Below are 19,892 nucleotides of genomic sequence, written 5' to 3' on the forward strand. Positions count from 1 at the left end.
TTTCCGCGTATTCCACAAAAGGATCTCGTATCATTGGCGCCATCCAGTGGTCAAAGCTGTAATCTACACTTAAAGGTGAACAAACTCACTATATGATAATTTGAAAACTAGTGACTAGTGTGTTGTATTTGTTTAAATAACTATATTTTCTGCAAATAAGTTAAAATTTAAAGAAGAGACTGAGACTGGATTACCGAACTGGCCCACAGGCCCAGGGTTTCAGGAGACCTCTATGCCAGAGGCTCATTTATTGTTAGAAAGTCAATGAAGCAGCAACAAAAAACACAACTATAAAAGACAAATCCCTGTGGTATTTTGGGTATTTTGTATGATTTGTGAAGAATGAATCTGCTGTAGCTGAAAGCTTTAGAGATAAATTAGACTTTTAGCCTCTACTTATGTGCAGTGTGAACAGTTTTCAACCGACAACAGGACGTTAGAGTCATGGTACCCATTTCTATATCATTTTTGGCCCTGAGGGAGTCTGTACACACCACTGGGTAAGAGTTATTTTAAGACCTTAATCTAAGGATTTATTGTAAGTTATTTGACAAACTACTTTAATTAATGCCTCATTAAGTGCAGGTGCACTGCACAAATCAAACAGTTAATTCTTGGTATGATAATACGTTTAGAGAGTAAAACTCATCCCTATCAAAGGTGTCAATAATTAGTAATCAACACCTCAAGTCATTTTCAGTAAAATTACACCACATATATTTTAGATTTCAGGGTATTTACAACAAGAACAGAGATTTAGTTCTATCCAAAAATGTAAAAAAAAATAAACTATATAACATTTCACTGCAGTGTAAAATATGCACAATAGGCTTTAAGGATCTTGAAATATAATCCTTGTCTGCAGAATCCACACATTGTTCCGTGTGTGTGGTGTCCATCTGTGATCGCAGAACAGATTTCTGTTTAACTGCTTGCTCTTTCTCAGTTTAATGTGATGAGTGTGTGAGGTGTGTGGAAAACTCCAAAAATAGAAATTCCATCTTCCTATTTCTCATCTCTATCCAAGATTCAAGGCTTAACTCTTCCTCGCCATTTAACCTAAAAATGGTGACTGAACTGACTTTGGAGGACTGAGAAGTGATAGCATTAATTTGGACACATAAAAATTTTCTTTGGAATGATGTTTATTACACAAGCAATGCGTCTCTAACTTAAAATGTACAAAATGAGCCCTACAGCACATTAATTCAAACCCCTTTCTCAATCTTAGTTTATTCATCTTTGATTGGTATAGCTGAAGAGTCATTATCTGGAAAAAGTCTTCTCAGGTGTTGAAACTGATGTTTTGGTGAATCCTCCATAGTGGCAAGTCCCATGAGGATTATATAAACCTCCTGCATTTACAGTTTTTGAACAGAAACAAGATTTCCAGCAACTACATTTAGTCGGCATAATGGAATCCATCATGTTTTTCACATAAAAAAAAATATATATTATTCAGGCTTATATTTTCCATCACTGCTGCTGGTGCACTACTGAAACATCTTAAATAAAATAATCACAATCCTTTTCACAAACATTTTCAGCATCTGTAAAATGAAAGAAGGCAGACTGAAATGCACTGAGGGAACAAAGCTGCCAACATTTATATGAAAAACTCAAAATCCAGTGTTACAAAATTAACCGTGTCCAACTGTACAAGCAAAACAGACTTTACTCCTATGAACTTCTGAATTCTGAAACAGAAAATTGTGGTCATATAGCATGATCATGTCACATCAACATCGATAACAATCCATGACACAGCACGTAGCATATATAATTGCGGCATTAGAGACTTATGGTTTGATAGAACTTCAGTCAATAAATAGTCAGTCATATGAACAGGATCCACGAAAGAGTAACCACACCAGTGCGGACCTCTGTAAACAAAACCAAACAGTGAACTGATGCTAACCGTTGTCTAATAAATACATGTGCTATAGTAAAAGCTGATGGCAGCAGACAGGAAAAGTTCTTAAAACAGACAGACATGACCAGTGTCACTGTGCTATTTTCAGCCAAAACTTAATTGACCTTTTTGATATTTTAGTACCATCATTTATTCCACTGGCAGTGATCCAGGGTCAGGACAGCAAGATATAATTTCAGCAGAAGGCCATCAAATCATTTTTAAGATTTAAAGACTCAAGCACAACATCAACATCAATTCCAAGAATTAAGCATCCGTGTATCTGATTGAGGAGGAATTGCTCTGCAAGAGTTAAATTAATTCTGAAAGTTTAGGTTAATGTGGGGTGTGTTGTTGGTCCAAGAAATAACGAAAGGGTAGCTCAAATGCATTTGTTTTTGGCCAAGGCAAAAGACCAAAATAGTGCCAGCAGTCTTGCAGCTGTCCTGGCTCATATGTCTCAATAAGGCCTTCATTAAGGACACATGGTATTTAAACAAATTACTGTTCCATTACAGTGACAAAGCAAAGATAGTACAGCCATATGAAAAGTCAAAAGATTATGTTCCATTTCCATGCATCAAAAATTGTTTTGCTATAAGCTATGCATATGGTTTTTAAAACTTTGAGTTGACAGCTAATAAAAACATTAACCACTGAGATCATAAGGTTTACATACTTGTAAGAGATACGAAGAATTTAAATTATTGCTGAAACTTTTTTCTGACATTTTGAATAACATGCATCGTTGGCACACAAACATAAAACATATATTTAGGTTCCTTCATAAATGTATTGTGGGTCTTCTGAACATCCCCCGGATTAAAACTATACAATACATTCAATGCGTTTTTTTTTTTTAAGCTTCTCCTCAACAGCTTGTTAGTTTTGGTAACACATTATTTTGATAGTCCGCCTATAGAGTTCACTTTACAGAGTATTACTTCAACAATGTACAAATATTGAATAAACAATTAGTTAACCATTTAATGGTTAGGGTTAGCTCAACAGCTGAGTTGTCAGCTAATAACATGTTGAAATGTTACAATTACTCTGTAAACTCTCTATAGACAGACTATCCAAATAAAGTGTTACAATAGATTTTATTACTGAATACTGCTGGAAACTTATCCGTGTCTGTGCAAAAGGACACAGTCCCACTGCAATCATTAGCTTGAAACAAATTCATTATGATATGAAGATATAAGATGGTCATTTCAGATATAGGGAAAGCAGAAGCAGCGAAACATCCTTATAATCCAAATTACTGTATAAATAATTTAACTCAAGTACAAAACACTTGGAGCAGTGGACTAGAAAGTCAGGAAAAATATAACAAATATTAGTCGGCACAGTCAGACGCAATCCCAGAACCACCATTATGTAATCTATAACAAAGTGGAACCATGCAGATTGTTTACAATGCCATGAACTGAGGATCTACTGTGCAAAAAAAAAAAAATCTACCAAAAACTTAGAAACACAACTTAAGTTTGCTGCAGAACAGTGACCAATGCAGTTTTGCTAACAGTGGAACTGGTGCACTGCAGAAAAGAAAATTGGGAGTAAATAAGATGACCTCAAACTCCTTCAGTGCAACCTCAAACTATCAAACACAGGGCTGAATGTTAAACACAGCACAGTTTTCCAGCAGGAAAGTGACCCTAAACACACTTCCAATCTCGTTTGGGAGCATCTAAAACTGAAACATACTGATTAATTTGCAGTGTTAAAACGCAAAAGATTTGTACCATCAGAACACCCACGATTAATTTACAAAAGTGGCAAAATATCTGAGTTTTTGTTTGTGTGACAAAGACCTTCAAACACATATGTATTTTTACAGAATACACCCTTACAACAGCATTTTTTAAAAAGTATTTATGTTCAGATGTACATGGGTTAAGATGGCAAAAGTAGACTAGGGAATATCTCTTGCTGGAGATGTTCCTGGTGAGCCATTCTAAGTCAACATAAGCACAGCAAATACATCACCATCACATATTATTTTGGTTGAATAAAATGATTACACAAAAGCATGTTCAATACTGAGAAACAGTTAGTAATAATAAAATCTGACAATGTAAATGCATTGCTGTACTATGAGTAGTACATATACATGTGTAGTGTGCTTATGATGACTCACAATGCACTTCAAGTAATTTAAACAAAAAACTTTTGCAGTCCACCCCAAATGAGCTACCATAGCTGCCATTTAAATCTGCACAGAAATTGCTTCAGAGCTACTCTTACATCATTTTAGTGCAAATGCAAAGTTCTGTGACATATACAGGGTTTGGATATTAAGGCCATAATTTAGAAACGTACAAAAAGGTACTAATAAAACATTAAAAAATGACACATCTGTTCCCAATTTAGACATTGCAACTGTTAGAGTTTTTGTTGAATAAAAAATAACAAAATGGACGTGAGAGCATAACTAAAGTTGATGCACAATAACTGGTCTTCATCAAGGAATCTGACTTGATGGTTGTCTTAGCGGAAAAAAGTTCACACAAATATTTCATACATGTTGAATTAAATTACATCCATATACACACACACATATATATATATATATATATATATATATATATATATATATATATATGTATATATATGTGTGTGTGTGTGTGTGTGTGTGTGTGTGTGTGTGTGTGTGTGTGTGTGTGTGTGTAAAAACACACCACATACACACACAAATGAGGGAATTCATCAAGCTACAGGAAGCACCCTTTACACTGGGATGTTATCAGGGAAGCATCTAAACGGCTGCTAAGAGCTTTACTTTCAGCCAGTTTGCCCTGTATTACAGCTGCCATCAACATGATGGGAATGCCAAACTTGAAACCATCAACGGGCTGTGCCAAATGTTTCTCATCGAGTTTTAAAACCCAGCAGGAACTGAAGAGACACTTGAGGCATATGTTTATCTTTTTTTTGTTTCGAAGATGCTGACTGGCAAGAGGCCCTCAACACATTCAATGTGACACAAGAACATTTCCTTAAGCCTATCCACACTTACTGATTGTTAACTTGGTGTCCATTAAGCAGTATATCAGTACCAGTGGAACGCAGATTAAAGAAATACCATGAATGATACAAGACTGTTAAAACAACAGAAATGTTGACCTAATTCATTGTCATCACAATTTTTGAGTTTTATAAGAAAACACCTTGTCACGCTGTTGAAGTTGAAATATCCAGTCTTAGGGGTTTTAATCAAGCTTTCAAGCCTGTATTGTGCATACGATATAAAAAAGTTTTGAATTAGTTCGTCCCTTCATGCCTTACATCCAAATCTCTCTGGGCTTTTGGGTCTTGATTGCCAATGAGCAAAAGATTTCTGTGCAGCAGAGAGGCCATTTCAATTGAAGAGAGCAGTGTGCTGTGGTTTTGGCCTTGTTGGACCTTTGGTCCCTTTCACACCGTCAGGTAGGGCAAAGTAATGTTTACAGGCAACTTTTTAAGGAGACATACTGATATTATCAATTCATAATCTGACTATGTAATAAGACAATTTTAAAAAACTGGCAAAAAAATTGTTTTGCTTCTCATTCCATGAGTTTCTGAATTACTAAGATATTTCCTCTCATGCAGGTGCAGAATATATGTGCATATTGATGGCCACCAACTAACACCTTACATTGATTTCAAGTTCAACTTTTACAGAGGACGTGAGCCACATAAAGTCTATATGTGCACCAATTGTTTGAGGCTGGCTTGGTGTGTCAGGGCCCTAAGGCGGGCAACAGCCAAAATGTAGGCCACAGCACACTGTCTGTGTGAGAGTCTGGGGGGTGGGTCTGTATAGTGGAGCACATTACTTTTGGCCCATCTGTCCCTGTACACTCCAACCCCCAACCCTGGCTTTCCTTTGCCCATCCCAATCTAAAGTCTTATTATCTAGCAATAGTCTAGGTCTAATCTGCCTTTAAGCTGGTTTGAGCAGCTCTCCCTCTCTTTTCCTCCATCTTCCTCCTGAATGCTGGCCTGCAGCTTGACACAGATGCTAGGGTCACCGCTCCGCAGAGCCTGAATGAAGAGGTCTGTGTGCTCTTTTAGCCGGTCTAGGTCATTCTGGGTGCGTCGGTTCTGCCTGAGAAGCTCCTTGGTGCGAAGCGTGATGTCTAGCAGGCCAGATTTGTTCAGGATGTTGTAGGTGTTGCAGAAGCGCTTCCTCCGTGAATCAGCATCACTGTCGATGTGGTCATGTTCTCCTGGTGAGAACTCCTCCAGGGTGGCCATCTGGGGAACAGGCAGTGCCTGGTTTTTGGAACCAGTGGTGTGAGTGAAAGAAAGGGAGGAGGTAAACTCTGACTGGCTGATAGTTGATGAAGGCCTCTCCCTGGCAGGACTACTGTTAGCGCTGGTTTCTGTTGTGGGGAAAGACAGTCGGCTCTGGAGTAGAGGGGACATGGTGCCAGGGGTACCAGGAAGACTGGGAATGGTTGAGCTAGAGTTATTAGCACTACCACACAGACTTCTTGGCTGTTTCTCTTTCTGACAGTGGTCACGGTGGTTGGAGGTCAGACTGCTACCTCTCTTCGACCCCGAAGAAGAGGAGGTAGAAGAGGAGGAGGAAGACATGGAGGAGGGTGAAGATAAGGAAGCAGTTCCTCTCCCAGAGGAACTGGAGCTGTCTCCAGGATGTGGAGCAATTTTGGGGTAAGATTTCAGGATTGGAAGATACTTCTTGGGGCGTCTATGTCTGGAGGTGCCCTCTTTGGAGGCAGGGGAAGCTTGACGAGAGACCACAGGCTGGAGGAAGACCACCTGGGGCTGCTGGACCACGGGCTGAACCACAGGCTGAACCACCTCCACTGTGGGACTAAACCCCCAGGGTTTCAGAGGAGGAGGATTGTCTCCAGGCTGCAAAGGCAACAGAGTCAAGACTTTGGAAGGCACACCCATCACACACATTTCACATGTGCACCTATAAATTATACACTTTACAATGATATGAACCATATAATTGCAGGGTTTTCCCTCCATAGAGAATTAGGAGGCGGCCGCCTGCGTCAAATTTCGTGCCGCCTCCGCCTCCTGTCAACATTCTAGTACTTGTTTTCTCGGTGGATTTGACGTTTGTAAATGCAATTGCGGCTGTACACCACTACGAATATATAGTGGCGCTATATCGTAATCCGTGCATCAGGCAGAGCCATCCAAAAGTGCACGAACGCGCTGGATTTTCTGCCGGCGACCTGATTTTGCGGCTCTACAAACAGGTGAATGCCACCGGTCACCCACCACCCGTCCCGTATAGTACGGGAGTACTTGATTACTCGGTACTCGGTGGATTTGAATCAATACGGGACGCAATTTGGCCCGTATTTTCGTTCATGTTATGTCCTCAACTCGCTGTGAATAATGTAATATCAAGTAAAACCAAACCAGTTGCCACCTTCTTTCACATAAAAGGTGGCAACCCTACAAGATGAATATTATCTCTTTTACATCCAAGTACACACAGCTTCTTAAAAAGTTTCCTCTAAATTAATGTTACATCCCATTGTGTTTTTTTTTTTTTTTTGTGACTGGACTTTGAAGACACATACACTGTCACAATAAAACTGGACCACAACTTTCCCGCTGTAACCTGATTATACCACTACCTAATGTTAAAAGACTAAGGCTTAATACTCTAATTCATCCACACAGACAATGTAATAATATGAGGTTTTATCTTTTTAGAGTTAAGGTCTTGCTGCGTACCTGCTTCAGAAGGACATTGTTCATGATGATCATGGGAGATAGGCTGGAGTAGGAACCTCCCACCACAGCCAGCTGAGAGGGCTTGGGCCCTGACCCAGAAGTCTGCGGTCCCTGCTGTCCAACGGGGTGGGGTGAATCCTCAGAGTCTGTGGTATCCATAGTACTCATATGCTCTGAGCTTGCATCTACAGGCCAGGAAGAAGAGTAACTAGGGTTCAGTTGAATACCTTATAGAAAAAGCACATAACACTGTGGCAAGAGAAAGGACGAACCTGAGAATCCAGAGTCTCTCTCTGAATCAGCCCGGGAGTTGCCAGACTTCATGATGTGTGGTCTGCTTCCTGCCCTTGAGTGACTCTCTGCCTTCCTCTTGGTGCTCATCTCCTTTCCTGCTGTACTGACAATGTCCTTGGCTCGACAAGCTCTCACAACTACATCAGCATATCAAAGGCTACATTTTGTTAATCAAACAGGATTAAGCAGAAACTCTTTTCATATCAACTACTAAATACAAAAATAGTTGTGTACTGATATATACATACATAAAAATACAAAAGGTCCTCATTAACATGTTCAGTTAGGAAAGGCCAGCATGTCAACATTATAATATTAATAATAATAATATCGTGAAATAAATGACGCCTCCTCCTGGTGTTGCTACATTAGCTAGTTTTTCTTACTTTACTGGACTATAGATGAATAAATAATAATAATAATAATAATAATAAATAATAGTAATAAACAACGAAAGCCTTATAATGTTGGCATTTTATCATAGCATAACTATTACCCTTCACTAGCTTTGTACGATTAACGTAAATAAATGACAACACCAAAAGTCATAGCTATCCCACACAAACCCTTGTAAAATAGATATAAATTTATTTGTAAATCTTCAATTAACAACAATTATTATCCCATACAATGAAAGAGATAGACGTCCTTTATTATGGTGTATAATTTGGTAGCTATACGATGTAGCTAACTAAAAGCGACTGTGCAATTCAAGAATGCAAACAACACGGATGCGCTGTTAAAATTAGCACTTTGATTAGCTTCGTTCCGCACTGACTTAAATACAAAGCTAACGTTAGGACCGTAAATTGGCACAAAGTAACGTTACACAGTCGGTACAAAAATACGACTAGACGGTTGAGAGATACAAAAGATTATGCTTACTTTGTGCTTGGCGCTGTTCCAACGACGCTGTCTTCAAAGCTGAGGGGTACGAGCTTACAGCCGGATCGAGGAGTCTCCTGTGTCTCGGCCACTTCTTTTCCTCGGTGTGGCCGTTGCTGCTGCTGCTGCTCAGCTACGTTGACTAGAACTCAGTGTTCCACGGCACTATACACGAGACACACCGCCCCTCCCCTGTCTGCTCGGTCACATGCGGAGCACGGTGGCAACAACCGTTAATGGTTGCAGTTTAATTGTCCTCTGCGACAGGCAAAACGGAAAGTAGGCTGCAGACGACCTGTGGGGTTTTGCTCACCCACCGACAATTGTTCCTGGACGGCAAAAAAATGCAAGGGACAGGATATTCGTTAGAGTCACTCTGCCATATTTGGTAGTTAAGGGTGTGGCCTTGTCTGGAGTACCAGATATGTCACAACTTTAGGCTGCTACGCCCGCCCACCTGCTTCATTTCCTGGCCTCCGATTGGCCGGCGCAGCCAGCAGCTGAAAAACGTGACCATTGCTAAATGTGTGGCAAGTTGAGGACATTGTGTTCGCTGTGCAGTTAGGTGTAGTCTAGTGTACAGTGCAGTGCAGGCATCTCAAATGTACCGTCCGGGGAATCCAGTGACGTACAGTTTGGAGCGTAATGTTCTGGTGTATTACATAACAGCCTGGTTGGCCTACAGCTAACCTAAGCTGAGCAAGTCTCCATGTTTGAAGAAGTAAACAAAACACCTCCCCTCAGAACAAAACGTACTCACGTGTAGTTATGCTGAATATGGAGGATTCTGCAAGGTTTCTGTTTGAAGTGTGCACACATGCCCAGGGTGAGAAGACAACCTCAAAACAGTGCTACCGAACAAGCAGCATAATAGGCTTTTCACTTGCTGCAAGAAAATGCTTTCACAAAGTAGGATTAGAAAGTTTGGAAAATTGAAAACTACCTTATCTGTACCCATGTGAAATCTATAACAAAACTAGAATAGGGTTGTTACTTTGATTAATTCATTAATTAATTCAATTCATGTTAACTTTTCATAAATTCAACAGGTTGTAGAGGGAGCCTGATATTGATTTCTTTTGGTGTTCAATCTAACTGCACCTCTATCATGTCATGTGTCAGAAAGGCTATGAATCAACAGTATCCCCTTGTACTTTGCTAACAATGTGCTAACTACAGAGCCATGCCTGATGAAGAGAACACAGTGGCCTCACATGTAACAGACCCTAATAGTCTACTAATGCAAATGTAGATAGCACAGAGATTCATTGTATTTGGAGTGCATTTTATTTCATGAACTTACCAGGGCCCATGATAAGACAGAGTGGATTCAGTGTTGATCAGAAGACACTTCTACAAAAATAACACTACATACAGAAAGTAACATAGATGATGTCTTTTTTTCAGTGTCTATAGCTTTGCACCAGAAAAAAAATTGGTTTCCCAACAGTTATAACACAAGTCTCTGCAAAAGTCACAATGAACATGAAGTAATGGAGAAGGTCTGACAGGATGATCTGACACTTAATCATTGAACACTTCAGGATGGACTGAGGCTTTAATCCTTTCACCTTGCAACGGATGAGCTCAAAGTATTCCACCCATTATCTATATACCTATTCTGTATATACTGTTGTACCCTGTCTATTTTTACAACTTCAAACAAAAGCAGCTAGATTTTTTAAATCAAAAATGACATTTATTTTGGTCAATTAAAAGCAGCAGTCTGAGCCAAGTGAGTTTGCAGAGATGGTTGTTTGCTTTGATACTGCGATTAACCAAAAAAGAAAATAATGTCCTGGACAAGATTGAACGTTCTGATGGATCCGCCAGATGTTGGGACAGAAGATAAATGGTCAGCTGTGATTAATTTACAGATGTGCTGTTGTTCACCACACCAAAGTCACTCATCCAAATGAAACTTTGCACAGATGTGTGAATCAGTGAGGACTTATCTTGTTCTGAGGGAACTGGCACCTGGAAAGACAAAAACAAACAGTCACAGAGATCCAAATTGGTAAATCAAATCTTCTAAACCAACTCAGCAGCAGAGCATTTGATTAATTCATTAATTAACAAAATTTTTCATGAGCCATAGTTCAATGTAGCTTGTTCATTGCTGCCTATTCCCCCTTCACCAATTCGGATGTGGCCATTTAACCACACACAAGACCAGATACAGTATACAAACCTGATTCAGCCCCCGAACTGGAATAACTAGTAACTGAATATCATTATTTGTTCTCAGCGTGGAATCACACCATGAGGGAATCTGAATGGCTTGTTCAAAGATTAGTGAACAATTGAGAAATAGCAGTTTCATGGCTTATAGCACTTAATAACATCTATACACAGCTTGAAGATTAAATACATGCCAGTCTTTTCTCCCTAGCCTGGATTTAGTAGTGCTCTACAGGCAATAGTACAACTAGTTCCATGAGGACTCTGAAAATCATGAGTCCCACTAATGTGCTAAAATGCATTCTCAAGACTACCAAGTGATAATTTTAACATTTATGGATGGATCACAAAACAGGTCAATAGGGCTCAGGTCCAGGGGCCCATGGGGTCAGGGGTCCCGGAGCATCTGTGTGAAGTGGCATTTCTCATTGTAGATTGAGAAGGCAAATTGTCCTTCTGTAAAACCAAAGTAGAGGCCTAAACATTTACTTTAAGGATGTCATAAGAGCAGCGCCCCAGTAGCCAAACAGTCCATGCAACCTCCACAAGTCTATGATTTCTGTCTGCCATTTCACTTTCAACAGTCAAATAAGGTAGTTACAAGAATGAAGTGATCATAACAACATCAAATAGAGTGTTTATCCTTCAGATTTGATGTAGGGAGTTAAACTCCAGTTTAGTTTATGTTCAGTGCTTGCATCATACAATTTGGGCCCTCTGAATCAGCTGGAAGAAATTAAAATCTCTGCGACTGTGTGGCCCTTTGACCACTAAACATAGGGTGGAGGGGTCTTGAGATAATGGACATGTGGCTCTAAACTATATGGTTTACAAAGGAATACGAGTCATGGTGAATCATTAGTATTGTTTGACTTAACCACAGCCAGAGCTGCATTGCCACACAGGTTGCTACACCATTGATAACACACTTGTGGGGGAAAATCCTACAGACCACTACCAAAAACAACCTTCTCCCAGAATGACTTCAAGTCCATCATCTGGCTTTTAGCAGGGCTGATTTGGAGGATGGATTCTTTCCAACTCTGTTAAGGCTGCTGGATAAGTTATATCCTCACTCTCCTTCTTAAAAGAGGACATGGTGAAACTCTATTGTCACCACCTCAACCAGTTAACCTAGTTTTCACCAGATAGACTACAGATCCCACCTACTCAAAGTCACCCATTGTTCCTTTTTCCCCAAAGAAGGAAAAGTTTATGTGCTTCAATGATTGAGCAAGAAGTGACATTTTCAATAGTGATGATACAGATCTCTGGGTTCACATTCTTTCAAATCTGTTTTAAAGCAATACTTACAAGACAACTTAATTATACAGTGGCAGTGAAGAGGTCTCTTCATAATGTGGTTCCAAAGTGATGGGCAACAAAATTCACAGCCTGTGCAAAAATGCATTGTGTATCTAAAGACAGTGTTTCCATGTTGAGTTGTGGTGAAGAACCACAAAAGGGAGATTACGTAAAGACTTTGGAAGATCCCAAACTGATTTGTCAAACTGAATCTGCTGGAGCCTCATGTTGGCTTTTGCTTAACTTTGAAATGCATTGTCGCACAGAACTGTAAAGTTTGTCCTTCAACACCTAGACTGGAATTGCTTCAATGTACGTCCACACTAAGCTGATTACATTTGTAAACACATCTTTATCTTGGTTTCACCCCAGATTAAAAATGCATTGGTTTTTTTCATCCTATTCCAAACAGTCCCCCCCAAGTGTATAAATCTTAAAATGTCAGCTTGGTGTTTCGGTTTGTACTGAGAAATAAAGAAAGGGATCTCTTAGCAGTCATTATAGACAGGAGGAATAATTATATAGACCAAAAACAGTTTCAACAGTCATATGGGAATGTGAGTATTGTTTTAGATAGATTGGAAAGATGATCATATCCAGTGATTTAGCATAGCACTTTCATAAAGTTGGAGGACTTGAGAAGAGATGGATTATGTTATAACCTGCCCAGACTGTTATTATTTCCTGTTTTATTTTGAAATTACTTACCTTGTGTGTCTGTAGGTTCATTTACTTCCTGCCCTTGTGCCTGCCCCACATCTGTCGGTTTCACCTATTCCAAATTACCCTTGTGTATTTAGACTGTGTTCCCCTCACTCTTTGTCAGTCTGTCTGCTCTGGTTACTGGTTTTCCTGCCAGCTCAGCTACTCACTTTTGTTCACCTCTCTGCCTGTAAGATTATCTTCAATTATTAAAGACCGCTCCACTAAATATGCCTGCGTCTGTGTGTCTGTATTCGGGTCCTTTCCCCTGAGTTTCTGGATGCATTATTACATGTTGAAAGAATGCTAAAAACTGATGTAGTAAACCACAGAGGATGAGATATTCTGATATCCACTCCCTATATGGATCAAGCTCTAAATGTCCCGGATCCTACCATTCCCATAATGCAACTGGATAAAATTGTGCATGACCTACTTTTTTCAAATCCCACACCTCTAGCTTATAACTCTTTCTGGTAAAAAATTTTGCAGTCTCAAGCCCAAGCTTGGTGATGACCATGATGACATCATAGGGGTCATTTTCATTGACTTTACAAAGCTTCTTTTAAAGCCAAAGACGATATTTTACAAATGCTTACACAGGTTAAGTTGTACTGGTTTTCATATGTGGGATTTTCAGTTTTCATTTTGGGCATGCCATTCTTTTTGATAATGTCTTCATTGTACAATTATTCACAATTGGTTACGCAACAATTTCTGAGAGGGGAGGGGGCACAGAGAGATTACTTTTGACCTTTATGTGAAAAGAGACCACAGACAAAAAAAATGCCAAACTTACCGTACATATAACTCTTGGTTCTGTCTGCAAAATGAAGGGGTCTGATATTGTCCTGGAACTGAATTGTTTGAGCTTGAAAGTACACACGGTTCTTGTTCAAAAAATGTATTTTCACTTGTGCACAAAGTACATTTGGCTGCAGTTAGTGAGTTTCAATTTTAAGTTCAGCACAGTTGCGCCTTATATGTTTAACTCTGTTGTGCACTCTGAATTAGAGTCATACTGAATGGTTAAAATGTGAATAAAATTATGTGTGCTGTGCCTGTGGGACTGTACATAACTTGGCCTCCTGCCTCTAACAAAAACGTGACGAACACAAATCAAGGTGATGATGAGATTTAATGCTGTAGCTCACATATTGAGTCCCTTAGACAATACGTTCTTCTTCCTGTTATTCTTTTTTCTGTTTGTGTGAATGTGGTTATTCTCAGACTAAACCTTTACACTGGCAGTCCTTGGTTTGAACTATCAGCAGCCTTGGATTATTGTGCAACAAATGCTCTGTGGCCTTACACAGTAGCGCAAGCTCATCATAAGTGGTTGGTGGATTATAGGCCTGCCAGAGAGAAGAGCAACACAGCAGACAATATATTGTTGTATTGTTTAATCTCATCTGTCCTTGGTAGTCTGACAGACTGAGGGAAACAGTGATAAATGTAGCCATAAATGTCCAAACATTATGAAACTGTGTGTGTACGAGTGTATGAGCGCCACAGGGGAGCAATCCATCTCTTACTTGCCACAGCCGTTTGCTGTCTTCTTGTGTTTCCTCCTCCGAGGTTTATTCTTGATGGACTCACTGCTGCTGTGGTGGAAGAACCAAGTGCAATGAAGATACTTGTGTGTTCAAGTCTGATAAATAAAATGTTCCTCTACTGACCTTTTATGTTTTAGAAGTGTCTGCCGGAGTCTATAAACAGGGGGGCAAAAAAGCAGAAAAAACTGGCAGTTAGCTGTGCAATAAAAATCTAAATCTGCATCTTGTGTTTATTAGAAAGAATTGGCTGTCAGTAATTTACCTGCAATCACATTTCTGATGCTCCACAAATGTGAGCTCCACATGGCTTGATATCACAGGAGCAATCTTCATCATCTGAGAAAAGTGACAGGGAAAAACTAAAACTGAATACAGGACCACACATGTAATGGAAACAGAAAGTGCATTTTCAGCATCTCCCTTTAGGTCCTTTTACGATTAGACGTCTTTTTACACCTGCACAGTGATGTTGCGTTCAAGGGTAGGATGACACTCCAGATTCTCATCTCCGCAGCAACCAGCACATCTCTTTAGTGGGACACAAGCAGGCATGTAGATGTACCCCACTTCTTCGGGGAACTCCTGCTCCACATCCACCAACTGCTCCATGGGGTGACATATGCTCTTTGCCCACACCTCCTGGAATGTCATGCCTAGAGGAGAAGTTGAACCTTTAAAGCATTCCCACCCAAGAGGTGGGAGAGCCTGTTTAGTGGGGTCTGACACAGCCCTTACCTTTGGTGGAACCCTCTTCTGGAGGCGGTGAAATCTGCGAAATGCATGGAAAAATAAGTGAAAATGGACATCTACAGTGATTAATCCGTCAAAATCATTTAAAAAAGTAATGACATCAATGCCAAACATATCTGCAATGATAAAGAACCTACAGACAATCAGGAAACTGAGTATCATAAACAAGTTGCAGAGTGCCGTCCTGTGGCAGAGAAAAGGTAGTGCACACACAATGATCCAGTAAAAACAGTGATGAAGCATGGTTTCAAGGGTGTACCACTGTGCCGCTGTTTGCAGATCAGCAAAAATGCAGTAAAATGAGCCAGCCAACCACAAAAGCGCATTTGTTTCACAATTTGATGTAATACTAGAACGTTTATTATCATAAGAAGCAAAAACTTTCAAAGTATGCGAAGAATAACAGCAAAGAATAGCTGCTGCCTCGTCTCTTGGGAGTTTTACACACAATAAACACAGTTAAAACAAAGGCAGTACTGAAAAGTGTCATGACACAGCATGAATTTTGTTAAGTTCTCACAACCCTGCCTCCAAACTCACAATGGCAACGTTCCCGATTTTTGAACGACAATTCGAGCAGAAACACAAGCGCAATGTTGATCTTGGCTTGTTGATCTTTTCTTTTGAATATCATCTATCTTTCTGACTCCTCACCTCTCTCCTGCTCCTCCTGCCTGAGAACAGTGATGTTGCTCTTACTCAAACACAATGCTTCATAGCTGGGACAGCAGGTTTTATTGTCGGTTTGTTATGTTTGCTGTAAGTGAGTTTGTACGTCTGCCAAATACAACACAAACCCAGAGTCCTCAAATGTACAGCACCATCCAACAATAGAACCAGATGCATGACAACAGCTGTAATGAGCATAGAACAAAGGCAGACATGTCAAAACAATACAGTTTGATGGTGAAGTGCCTTCGTGTTGGACATAATGAGCGCCATAACAAACTGTAACTAAAACTGACATTGTGTGCTTCTTTCCTGGTCCTTTCTCTTGTTTTCCTTTTGTTCCTCTAATTTTGCATCTTACCAGAAACTTCCAAGGGAAATCCACAGTAGCTATTATCAAACTGAATAAAAATAAAAAATGACATGAGACAGAAGTTGTTCTTGGCATTTTTCTACCCTTTGACTTCACATGTCTTTCTCTTCCAAAATTTGGATGCATTTTACAAAGACAGAATTACTTTGTTGTCATTTTCTCAGACACTGATGTGGTCACATGGATTTTTAATGGATTCATTTATAGACTTTATTAGACAGTGACAGCAGAGGGAGGACAGGACGGGACACAAAGGTTCCCAAACAGACTCGAACTACGGTCCGTGCCGTGGTCAGTGTCTCAACCTCAAGCCACGGGGACGCCAATTCTTGAATTATTAAAAATGATGACCTAACCAATGGTATTTGAACAGTCACAGTTATTTCCACTCTTTGTGCCACTCTGCATACCACAAGTACAAAGATTTCCATTCATGATCTGTTGCTGTGTCACACAAACACTTTGTGCTGAACTTTGTGCATGAATGACATGTACTCAGGATAGTAGGAAAAAATACATTTCACAATCTTTGGCGGATGACTTTAAACTTTTATACTTACAAACCGATCTCATACCAGCACTCCTGTAAGACTGCACTATGCATTAGAGACAGATTATGTTACTCCACAGTCTGTATGAGAGCCACCTTTATATTTTCTAGCTTGCTACTCAATTCAAATTCCATTAATAATCTTCCCACCATTCACTAATGCTTCCCTCCACACACTGCAATGCATATTCACTGTGCAGTCAGCTGCCTGCTGGGTGACACTGAATGTGTCTCTTGCCTGTGGTCACATCTCATTACAGTGAGAGGAAGCACCTGTGCAAAACCAGATCAAGACATGTATTATTATACCCTCATCACAACCAAGGAAACAAGACTGGGAGCTACAGAGTCTCCAAACCACAGCTGCTGTGTCAAGTAAGGTAGCAACTAACTCCAAATTACAGATTCTCCCCTAGATTCACCCTTTTTCTCTCACTCTCAGATACAGTATGTAGCTGTGTACACCTCTGTATCTTCACCTGGATCAGTAACAGGCAGCAGTTGCATCTGAGGCTCGCTGTTTGAATGTCTCTAGATAGTATCTTCGTAGTGGGGCACAGCCAGTCAAAACATAGTGTGTGTGTGTGTGTGTGTGTGTGTGTGTGTGTGTGTGTGTGTGTGTGTGTGTGTGTGAAAATGCTTGAGTGAGGAACAGATGTGTCCTCCACACAGAGAGACACGAGGCTGAGGATGTCTGCCATTTAAATGTGACTCCTCTTAGCTTCCTTGCTTCACGTGAAGTGGCTAATAGGAGTCACATTTGGAGTCGAGGAGAAAACAGTGAGTCTCTAAAAAAAGGAAAACCTAATGCTGTCTTCTTCACGTATTAAATTTCAAACTAAATTTCAATTATTACATTTAAATATTTTTTATCAATGAATGGCAAAACCGTTCCCAAATCATGCGAACCTTGGAAAGTAGCGAAACATGGCTCGTTATTAGTGACATTACAATTAAGGCATGTCATAGTGTTGGTTGAATTACCTGCGCAGGTACCAGCTGAACCAGAAGAACCAATAGAAGATGTGAGATTCCGATGAATCTTTGCATACTGGCGGGAAGAAGTTACCTCCTGTCGTGTCCAGTCAGTCAGAAAGAAATGAAAAAGTAAAAAAAAAAAAAAAGAGAGAGAGACAGACGGAGAAAGAGAGAGAGAGATGGTCAAGAAGTGGCTGGAGCTTGGATTTGCGCGCCGTTCTCCTGTGCACGAGCAGAGGTGGGATGAATAGCGCGCGCCAGTCCAACTGAATTTGCACACACTTGTGTCTGTCCAAGGAACTAAGCATTCGGTTATATATAAGCTTCATGATAATATAACAGGCTTCAGTAGCATATAACACAAAAACTTAGTAGGAGTCATGATTAATGGAAGCCAAAGCAAAGGCTATGAATTATCATCCCTACACAGGTTATTTTTTATTGTATTGAATTGTTATAAAACCTCAAAAGCTGTATCAAGCTGACCTCTGTGGTAGAACTGTGTGTTACAGGACAATACAAGCTCTTTTGTATGTTTTAGCCCGTTAAATACAAATGGCACAGACTGTACTTTTCAACAAACTGTTGTTGGTGTTTTTAATTATTTTACCAGGCATTCTATAATAAATTTCCATTCAACATGGAAATCTATTGGCAGACTGTCTACACCTGCTTGAGTTGTGTATTTCATAACATTAAATGTCAAGACTGATTTATCTTTTGTTGGGTTAGGGTTAGTTACATTTCCACCATCAAAAGCACCCAGTGGTTTCCATTCATTTCTGCTTTATTTGAAAAATTATTAGGGAACACTTTAAACTTGATGTGGAGTCCGTGACAGTGAGCATCAAGTCTGACTTTTGTCCAAGTTACGTAATTGTCATGAGGTAACACAGTGTAAACTTTTCAAATCAATCTGCTCTTAAACTCCATAAGCAAGGATGTTTAAACAAACTGCTGATAGATCTTCAAATAACAGAGAAAGTAAAAATAATGGATCCATAGAAGACGAAAGCAACAAAAACTAGCAGAGACTTGATGCCTGCTGTGACGGACTGTACTGCTCAATCAAGTTCAGTCAGCTATCTGAATTTTATACTTCATGGACATTAATGGATCTCAACAGATTCCTGGGACAGAAGGAAAAATAAATTTAAACATCTAACATTGTACAGCATGTATTCCAAATTTACACAATGTGCAGATTAAGAGCGAAAACTTGCAAACAGTGATATAGTTCTTTAGCTCCTGTTGCTCTTTTCTCTGATTGATTATGATACAGAGATAGTGGCTTGCAGTGTCAGGCCACAGTACGAGGAGCTCCCTGTACCTCTGTTCTGACTGCCAACATGCAGCTGCTCTGCTGCAACGATAAGCAGAGTGTCTCAGAGGTAGCCTCCTTCATTCCTGATTTTGGCCTGTTTATGTACAATCACATGTTTACTGCTGATGACATATCTGTTATCATGTCTGGCATGAATGCTATAAACAACCGTCTTGATAACTTTAGCCGTGCTATTACACAATAGCCGGCTTCTTATGGTTTGCACATGCTTTCAATTTACAGTTAATGGTGATTCCTGATTATGTTCACTTCCCAGAGTGACCTGCAGGTGCAGCGACACCAGCCAAATCCTAATTCTTGTTTTCTGACTCTGCAGAGTGTGGACGACAAGCACCGAGGTGCCCTTACATTTATTAGGAGGCCTCAGATGTGTTTTCACAGCCAGTGTGATTTATGGGATAATTGGGCTGATGTGATTTGACAAACAGCCTCCGTGGAGGAGATAACCAAGATGGATGATGTCTTCCCTCTCACCACATTTACCTCTCACTCCATGCAGGCTGTGACGAAGGACCGGCCATGTAGGAAAAATCTTTTCTTATGTAATCTTCTGCAATATCCCTGGAAAAAACAGAAAAAATATGACAAAACATTTTGCTCATTAAAGTGTAGAAAGCTGGGGTGCATGTAACTGATCTAATGCAAAATACAGCTAGTTTGTACAAATCATTTCA

At 39.9% G+C, this 19,892-nt stretch overlaps 2 protein-coding genes across 7 annotated transcripts; both read right to left on the bottom strand.

Annotated features, from left to right (window-relative positions):
* Window positions 1-1,127: 1,127 nt before the first annotated feature.
* cipcb (CLOCK-interacting pacemaker b) lies at window positions 1,128-9,132 on the bottom strand. Of its 2 annotated transcripts, none has more exons than XM_056405667.1 (4): window positions 8,810-9,132; window positions 7,903-8,061; window positions 7,631-7,815; window positions 1,128-6,784 (listed from the first exon to the last, which is right to left on the bottom strand). In XM_056405667.1, the coding sequence occupies exons 2-4, from the start codon at window positions 8,009-8,011 to the stop codon at window positions 5,819-5,821; spliced, it is 1,260 nt and encodes a 419-aa protein (XP_056261642.1). In that variant the 5' UTR covers window positions 8,012-8,061; window positions 8,810-9,132; the 3' UTR covers window positions 1,128-5,818. The 2 variants fall into 2 exon arrangements, with proteins under 2 accessions (XP_056261642.1, XP_056261641.1); XM_056405666.1 differs by having other exon boundaries at window positions 7,903-8,081.
* Window positions 9,133-10,077: 945 nt separating this feature from the next.
* On the bottom strand, window positions 10,078-18,100 carry LOC130187215 (vascular endothelial growth factor A-like). 5 transcript variants are annotated; one of them, XM_056404634.1, is made up of 7 exons: window positions 17,880-18,100; window positions 15,289-15,322; window positions 15,010-15,206; window positions 14,816-14,889; window positions 14,677-14,706; window positions 14,533-14,598; window positions 10,078-10,786 (listed from the first exon to the last, which is right to left on the bottom strand). In XM_056404634.1, exons 1-7 carry the CDS (start codon window positions 17,943-17,945, stop codon window positions 10,750-10,752), a joined length of 504 nt encoding a protein of 167 aa, XP_056260609.1. In that variant the 5' UTR covers window positions 17,946-18,100; the 3' UTR covers window positions 10,078-10,749. The 5 variants fall into 5 exon arrangements, with proteins under 5 accessions (XP_056260609.1, XP_056260608.1, XP_056260607.1 ...); XM_056404633.1 differs by having other exon boundaries at window positions 14,533-14,601; XM_056404632.1 differs by lacking the exon at window positions 10,078-10,786 and adding an exon at window positions 10,796-14,352.
* Window positions 18,101-19,892: the final 1,792 nt, after the last annotated feature.

The sequence above is a fragment of the Seriola aureovittata genome, chromosome 19 (assembly GCF_021018895.1).
Source record: "Seriola aureovittata isolate HTS-2021-v1 ecotype China chromosome 19, ASM2101889v1, whole genome shotgun sequence".
Taxonomy (NCBI): Eukaryota; Metazoa; Chordata; class Actinopteri; order Carangiformes; family Carangidae; genus Seriola; species Seriola aureovittata.